The following is a 9,087-nucleotide window of genomic DNA, read 5'->3' as shown; positions in this document are numbered from 1 at the left end:
TTTCTACAATTTTTTTATTTATTGTAATAAATTTTAGAGATAATTTTTGCAAGTTATAATTTATTTTTTTATTTGCATATTCAACTTTTAAGAATAATTTTTTTAATTTTTTATTTATAAATAAATTATTTTCTAATTTAATATGTGATTTTTTTTATGAATTTTTTTATTGTGCAATTCACTTTAACAAAAATAAATTAGTTTATGAAAATTTAAATTTGAGCGTTTACTATGATTAAACTCAAACTTTAATTTATTTTGTCATATTATTATATAAATATTAAATTCTTCGATTAAACACTTATTTGATTATGAAATGATATTATATATTACTTTATATTGACAATTAAATTTCAGTTATTACATAAATATTATATTTTAGGTAATTATATATTTTTTTTGTTATGTTAAAAATTATTATATAATTTTAAGATAATTTAGTTATGTTTATTTTTTTAAAAGTATTGTCATTATTGGAGAGCAACTAATGTTTGTGATAGTATAAAATTAAAAAATAAAAATACAAAATATTAATATACTGTATTTTCGAAGTATAAATCTTGAAGTAAATATATATAATTATAATTAATGATCATAATTAAAAGTCTTTATTTTATTTCAATTTGTTTAGAACATGTTTATCTTAAATTTATTCCTTTATTAATTAGTATTTCTTTTACATTTAATTATCATTAATTTATATAAATCAAAATGTATAACTTAAAAAGATAGATACGTGTCCAAAAAATAAAAAACAAAAATTTTTTTTGTTAGTAAAAAATTTATGATGCTTTAGTTTTTTTTTTTGGCATCATATCTTACATTTTTACCATAAGTTAGAGGTAAATTATTAAATATAAATTAGATTTATTAATTATTATCCATATTCAAATTTATTAAATTCGATTTAAATAGAGACAACTAGGCAACGTTATTGGATTTAGGGGATTCAGGTAATTTTAGGGTGACTTTGATTTATCAACATAAATTAGCCTAATATGTGATATTAGTTATTGTTATATATATAAAAAAATGTGACATATTTATGCATTGTTTAGATTAGAAGAATTTGTAGAGAAATAACATGCTATGGAAGAAAATGGATGGAAAAATCAATTTTTCATTATTTGGTTCAACAAAGAAATTGAATGAAAAACATAAAAGTGTATATGAAGCTCACGTAAATTTTTTCTCTTTAAAGTTGCGAAGAAAACTGATTCAAAAGTGCAAACATGGATAAAAATACAGAGTTACCATTTGAAATATAATTTATATATAATATATAAAAACATTAATATAATTTTATTCTATTATAATTTTTTCTCTTCTTACTTTTCCTTTCCATCAAAGCAAAATAATTTTCTCTTCTTACTTTTCCTTCCATTCAAGCAAAAGAAATTTTTTCCTCTATTTTCTTTTCATTCATTTTTTTCATCTAAACAGCACACAAAAAAATATACTTTTCTTTCTATTTTCTTTCCTCTTATTTGTTATCTTATATCCAAACAATAATTTAGTGTTTATCCATTTATCTTTTATTAATATTGTTATAACAAGGATACATGTAACTTTATAAAAATGATATAACCTAAACTTTGATTATCTAAGAATTTATTGAGTGGCTAGAATAGCTCCACGTCACGAACCAATGAATGCTAGCAATAAGGATTATCACAAAAACAGCCGAAACGGGTATTTGCAGGGATTACTCGCATTTTGGAGCTAGATGGGGCCCCTGAAATCCTCACGACCTGCCATGCGAAAATGAATGGGGACTAGGGGTAGCAAACAGGTCGAAATTTGTCGAGCTGGTCGTATAACCCGCCAAAAAATGCGGGTTGGGCTGGAAATTTATGGCCACTAAACTTAAAAATCCCGCCTACCCTGCACCGCCTAATCTACGGAATTTGGCGGGCTTCGGCGGGACGGGACAGGCTTTTCTGCTGGGCCAAGCTTTTATTTTGGTAGAGCTATTTTTTTTACAAATTTCTATGATGTTATTGATCTACAAATTGATGAAGATGATAATTGAAAAAGTTTTAAGTTATATTTTAGATAATATTTGTTTTGCTTTGGACAATGCTGGTTTTATTATTTTGTTTAAAAAAATAGTATTTATAATTATATTTATTACATATTTATAATTATAAAGACGTTAATGTACATGAATTTAAAAATTATAATTTTTTTATATTTTTAGAAATTATAAATTTATTGAAGGAGATCCCGCCAGCCTACCATTAGACGGACGGGGAAAAAATTTAGGACCGTCTTACTAGGCGGGGCGGGTTTTTGGCGAGACAAGACAGACTTTCCCGTTTTCCACTCCTAATAAGGGAATGGACATAAGTACCCGCCCCATGAAACTTATTAAATATACGCGAATATGAAATTATTAATTTATCCTAATTTATATATACGTAAATCCATTTCTTGAATTTAGTAATCCTAATTTCTGCCTCCAATTCAAATTTTTTCTTTTTCTTCCAGACTCATTCTCAGCCTTGATCCTCTCTCTCTAACTCACTTTCTCTACCTCTCATCAAGTTTGTCACTATGTCGCTCAGTATCGTCCTAAAAAATTATGTTATGTTATTATGTTGGATTATTTTTTTATGTTTTCTCCTTTTGAAATATTATTTTTCATAACGAATATGTTATAAATTATGTTGAATTCTATTGAATTGATTATTTTATGATTTATTATATTATGTCTTTTTGTGTTAATTTTTTAAAAAATTTTCAAAGAATATTCGTAGATACCCGAAGAGATCTACGTTCTCTAAGGGGTAATTAAACAGGAACTTGCAATGACGGAGAAAGAACGGGGTCATTTTTTTAAATAAAAATGAGGGATGGAAAGTGGGTTTCTCACGCTCCTCTGAGTCCTCATTACCATATTAATTTATTTTTCAATAGAATAAATTATATATTGAATAACAAAAGTTGTTATCGGTTTCTTTTCACACTAACTAATACTCAACGATGGTGTTTCGATACACCATATTATCAAAAAATATTAATCAATCTAATAACTTTTGTAATAACATAAGTTTATGAATTTGAAAATTTAAAAATTATTTCATAAAATGTGAAGTTTTAACAAGTAATAATGTTGATCATATTATTTTAATTTCAAGAATGAATACGATAGCAATAAATAAAATTGTCCCAAGTAAATTTCAACAAAGACAAAAATTCATAAGTATTTTTATTAATGAAAAATTAATCTATTTTAAAGACAAATACAATTTTTTTCTATGGATTTCCTAACTTGGCAAGTCGAGAATTAATCCACCACATATTAATGCTCTATTTATTAAGGGTCTGTCGCTAACTAATGGATTGTGATATACACAAGGCGAGATTCAAATTCTAAATATTTGCTTAAACGGACAAATGAAATGACTATTCAATAAATTTAAATTGATTAAAATAAATATTAATTATTTTTAATATTTTTAAATTGTAAAATATTTACAATAATAATTACTATGTATATTTTTTATTTAAAATTAATAAAAAAAATTATATAATTTTATGAGACACGGGAACGAAAACATACACTAGTTGATATAAAATATAATACACAACAATAATATTTTATCTCATTAAAATTAATATAAAATATAATAAATAGAAAATTAAGATTTGTTTAATTAACAAGGAGGTAGTACTTATTAGAATGAGTCATATATACTGAGAAACAAATTTATGGGAGTTGATATCAATGTTCTTTAATTAATGTTACTTATTTATCGTATGCTATTTTTAAATTATCCTCAAATTTTACTCATTGGTTAAATTCGTTCTTCAAATTTTTATTAAATCAAATTAGTCTCCAAATTTATCAACATCGGTTGCGTTCCTCCTTTCCCGAAGTGATTTGGAAGACCAATTTCATTTTGTGTAAAATTTGGAATTAATTTGGCTATTGAGTAAAATTTGAAGGGCTAATTTAACTATTAATGGATGATAATTTACCAAAAAGAAAAAAACATAAATCAAGGTGACAATATTAAATTCTAGTTTAAAAATATTTAATTATGTTAAATAGATTTAATCATCAAATTAATTATGAAAAAATACAAACAAAATGTGTTCTCATAAATCGTAGTAAAATCTTATGCTTAAATATTAAATAGCATATATTGCATAATATTTATACCAAAATAAATTATTATGAAACAAAAATAATATATAATATAAAAAATTTAATTAAAGCATAAAAGTATCACATTTCATTACTAATTTTACAAAGGAAAAGTCTAGGAGACCAGCAGTTTTATTGAATTTTGGCCAGCATGTAACTAGCAGAGGAAGGTGAGCCATTGGATGAAATCTCACATCAATCTCACACCATCAAATCATCATTGATGGCTAGTTGATGGCTAACAATCACAAAAATTACTGGCCCCTTAGCATTGCTCTTTTACAAAAATATATTGTTTTAGTTTTGGAACATGATTTCATATTCGATCTGATCTACCTAAAACATGGTCCGAAAGAATACATCGTAAAAAAGACAAATCCGATAAAATACCGAGTCATATTTAAGGTTGGATCTTGGATTGGATCATATGCATCTCTATTATAGCCTCCTCTATTTTCGTACTTCATTTTGGGTGTGGCCTTTTACCATTGTATATTATACGATAGGATTCAAATTTGGTACTTATTTGTACACTATAATCAGTCATTACAATTAGTTATTAATATATTTCACTACAAGAGAACCGGGTGTTAGCTGCGCTAAAACACCAGCCCCTTTTTCAGAGCGCTGCTGTTCGAGGGATCTGCTGCCGTTCTTCATGCGGTTTGAAGGTCCGCATCTAATAACCTTATTGCCGGCCCAAATTGCCGGCCGTTCTCCCCAACCGCTCCAGATTGCTCTATTTTGCCACAAATTTTTAAGAACCGAAGCTAATTTACCTTTTTTTTGACAATATTTCAATCTCCTCCTTCCCAAAAACACAACAACACTCAGCAACAGCATAAAAAAGAAAGAGAGAAACCTAAAGAGAAAAGAGGGAAAAACGGAGAAGAAGAGGGAAGGGAGGAAGGAGCCGGGCCGGCGCTGCTAGGTTCGCCGCCGCCGTCGCGTTGCCGTGCCGTCGGAAAGCCAGAACTGCAAGAGAAAGAACCGCGAAGAGAGAGGGAGATCGCATCTGCTCACCGCGAAGCCAGCGCCGTCGTCGTCCTCAACGCGGGTCTTCACCATCGCATCTTGCCACCGCCGCCACCACTAAGCTTGCCGTCGTCGCCACTGAAGCCGAAGAGAGAGAGAGAGAGTTCGCGAAGAGAGGGAGTGCGCGTGCTCACGAAGGAGAAGAACGACGAAGAGTGAAAGAGAAGTAGAAGACGATGAACGCATGGGAGAAGGAGGAGGTCCGTTCTCGCACCATCCTGCTCTACTGCCGCCGCTGCCGTCGATTGGGGTCAAGGTCCTTGCCGTCGCACCCTGTTCCCGTCGCCATTAGGGTTTGCTGTTGCTGTCATTGATAGAGCTGCTGCTGGGAGGAGCCGAATAGGCAGAGGAGGTCGCCATCGCACACGCCGCCACCAGTTACAACCGTCGCCGAAACCAGGACAGATTCACTGGTAACTCTGCTTCTTCCTTTTTTGAAACTGTTCTGCTTCTATTTTGTTCCACTATTCCCCTAACTTTCTTTCTAAGTTTATTTCACTATATGGAACAATGAGAGAAAAACTCAGATTCTATTGAAAGGAAGAATTAAATTTCAAATTAGGTTATTAAAGCAATTCAAGTTAAAAGAGGAATAGAGTAGTTTGATAAAATTTTATATTGTAGCCATATATGAATAGTATATGCATATATTTCTATTGAGCTGATGCTGTGCCTTCTGATTTTTCTATTTTGGTTTAGGATTTTCTAGTTTGATCGGAGTTCAGTGCTAACATCTGATGGAGGATTCAACAGTGATAATGTATCTAATTTGCCTAAGAAAGGAATGGATCGAGGCAGCCATAGATCATCTTCAAAACTGCATGTGTCTAAGGATTCTCGTGGTATTTATTGCCTGATGTTCATATCAATTTTGGTTTGGTTGGTTGATCTTTGCACCCTATAGGAATTGATTGTGTATGGTTCGTTCTTTACTGTTTCATCTCTTATTTGCCCTTATATCATTTCTAATTCTTCAAACACTGGTGATGGATTATTTTCTTTGTTTAAGCCCAAGCTCTCCTCAATTGATTTAGCAGTCAGAGACATAATGCGGGGAGGGGCTGATTTTGAATCCCCAAGCTGTTGTACCATCCAAAGGTTTTGAATTAACTTTTTATAGTACTTCTCTAATTTATGCATTATTACATGGTGCAAATAATGTGTGTAAAGGTGTTTTGCATTATTGTTTCACTTGCTTGTAAAAAGGAGAAATGTTATTTATGGGGCACGATTTGATTGTTTCCTCTAACGAAAAACCTTTTTCTATGTTGTGAAGAAAATTTATAATGTAAGTCTAGCTTTTGTTTTTAACAAAGAGAATGTCTGGCTTCTGTTGCTGGCATGGGCAAGAGATGGCTGTGGACAAATAATTTTGTTTTATTTAGAGTTTAACTGCCCCATAATGTATGGTATCAACTATCAATATCAAAATTTTTAATAAACAACAGTATAATTATATTTTCACTTAATGGTAGTGATCAATGTACTAAATATTTTATTCCATAATGATAGGCGATAACATTTTATATATCGAACTACACAAGAACCCGCTAAAATGGAAATTTTTGTGTTTCTCTTTATATAAACAAAAAAGAAACACATGAAAAGATCCATCATATAATTCACACTTTTCCAAATCACTAGTGATCACTTAATCATGTACTTCCTCCATTCCAGAACGCTAGACTTTCAAGGTTATGTGAAGGGATAAGAAAATCATCAAGTATTCCAAACTTTCTTCAAGAATTGATTTAAGTAACTAAAAATGGTATAAAAATGATATTTTGTATTGAAGTTCTAGAGTGATAGTCAATTCAAAATATCTTAAGTTTAACATTATGGAGTAGAGTTAGTATTTAACTATTTATTAGCCTCATATACACTTAGTTGGATTAGATTAGACTAGCACTTTGGTAATTAGTCTGTTAGCAGTTAGGAACTAACCATTATCTAATTATTTAAGTTCTGATAATCCATATATAATCTATAATCTATAAAGCTAAGTAACAAGACAAGATAACTAGCTAGAAAATGGGGCGATACTGACTGCCGAAAATTTATTAAGGACCATACAAAACTGCTGGAGTTTGAACCATGGTTATATGGGACTGCCGGATGTTGAACTGGGGCAGCATGGGACTGCCATATAACGAGCCATATGTTTTCTATTTGAGCGAATACATAGCAAAGCAATGAGACTGAAGTTTACTGGACCAGAAGACTAAGAAACAGAGACTGGGCAATATTTTCTTTTTATTATCTGAGACTGGGCACTATGAATTGATGTCTGCTGGACTAAAATTTATGCCCAAATCTCACTTTTAATGAGCACTATCAGACATGATACATGCTTATTTCTGACGTGAATAAAACCAATGTCTCCCCTTGCTTTGTTACTCTGATCATTCTTTCTCTTGTACCTCAATGTTGTCCAATCGGAGAATATCTAATTGCTGTTGATTTTCTGTTGCAACTTGCAGGACTGAAACTGAATATGTAAGTCAGATGCTTACCTTAATCAAACGTTTTGCCCAGTTTCATGGATGCCATGTTTGGTTTGTTGCACATCCCAAGCAGGTTAGTAATAATCAACATACAACTTCAACTTTTTTTTTCTTTTTCTTTTCTTGCTTTTTTTAATTATTTGTATTCACTTGTTACTACCATATCACTCTATGATATTCATATCTCATTTCTCATGTAATCTAATAGTTTCATAATTGGACTGGTGGTCCTCCTAATCTGTATGATATAAGTGGAAGTGCACACTTCATAAACAAGTGTGACAATGGAATTGTTATCCATCGTAATTGGGATCTAGAGGCTAGGCCAATTGATCAAGTTCAGGCAGGGGCGGAGCTAGGCTAACTATTTAGGAGGGGCGGTGTTATAATTTATATTACTATTTCTATTGATAAAATTAAAAATATATATATATATATATAATCTCAATCAAAATAAGACAATAATATATAAAAATTACTACTTACAGTTTTGTATCATGAAAAGGCTATTCGACATTTTTTTCTATTTTCAAAATCATCTATAATTGAATTTGTGTCAAAAATAGCTGCTAATTCTTTTTCTATATAGATGACCAAATTGTCTGCAAGAAATTCATCAGCCATCTTACTTCGGAGTCTTGTCTTAACAATTTTTATTGCTGAAAAAGCTCTTTCTGTTGTTGCTGTAGACACTGGTAGAGTCAAAACAAGACGTATTAATCTATCAACCATGTGATAAGTTCTTGATTTTCCCGTTTCTTGCAACTTGTTGCACAATTCAGAAAGTGTACCAATGCCTTTCAAATGATTTGGTATATCATGCTGATAATGTTGCAACTGAGATTTCAAAATATTTAACTCATTAGAAGGAAAGTTAAGGAGATAAAACTTCTCTACTAACTTACTAATTTCTTCAATATTAAATGATTTGAAATTGTCCTTAGGATCCAAAGCACAACTCAAAGTCAAAAGCTCTATTGTTTGCTCATTAAATCTACTATTCAACTCTTGTATTTGAGAGTCAATTGTTGCCAAAAATACATTTATTCGATAATGATGCTCAACTGTCACACTTCGTTGACGAGATCGACCTCTTCCAAAAACATATTGTGCACTCATATTAGGGACTTCAATTTCATGTTTTTCACAAAAATCTTTAACATTTGCAAAAAAATTGCACCATCCACCATCTCTTAATTGTTGAAGAAGTAACTTTGATGTAGAAACAATATGCATTGCATTAAGAATATCTTGAGATTGTTGTTGCAGTGCTTGGCAAAGAACATTAGTAATTCCCATAATCTCTTTCATCAAGTGCAAAGTGAAAACAAATTCAAATGACAATAATATTTTACTAACACCATAAGCCTCACCTCTTTGTGCATAAGTTGTCCC

The 9,087-nt window shown here is 30.6% G+C and overlaps 1 protein-coding gene across 1 annotated transcript; it reads right to left on the bottom strand.

Annotated features, from left to right (window-relative positions):
* Window positions 1-8,187: 8,187 nt before the first annotated feature.
* On the bottom strand, window positions 8,188-8,991 carry LOC110281491 (uncharacterized). Its single transcript, XM_021143785.1, has one exon. It carries the CDS (start codon window positions 8,989-8,991, stop codon window positions 8,188-8,190), a length of 804 nt encoding a protein of 267 aa, XP_020999444.1.
* Window positions 8,992-9,087: the final 96 nt, after the last annotated feature.

This window comes from Arachis duranensis, chromosome 5 (genome assembly GCF_000817695.3).
Source record: "Arachis duranensis cultivar V14167 chromosome 5, aradu.V14167.gnm2.J7QH, whole genome shotgun sequence".
NCBI classification, from domain to species: domain Eukaryota; kingdom Viridiplantae; phylum Streptophyta; class Magnoliopsida; order Fabales; family Fabaceae; genus Arachis; species Arachis duranensis.
This window is presented reverse-complemented; position numbering and strand designations above follow the sequence as displayed.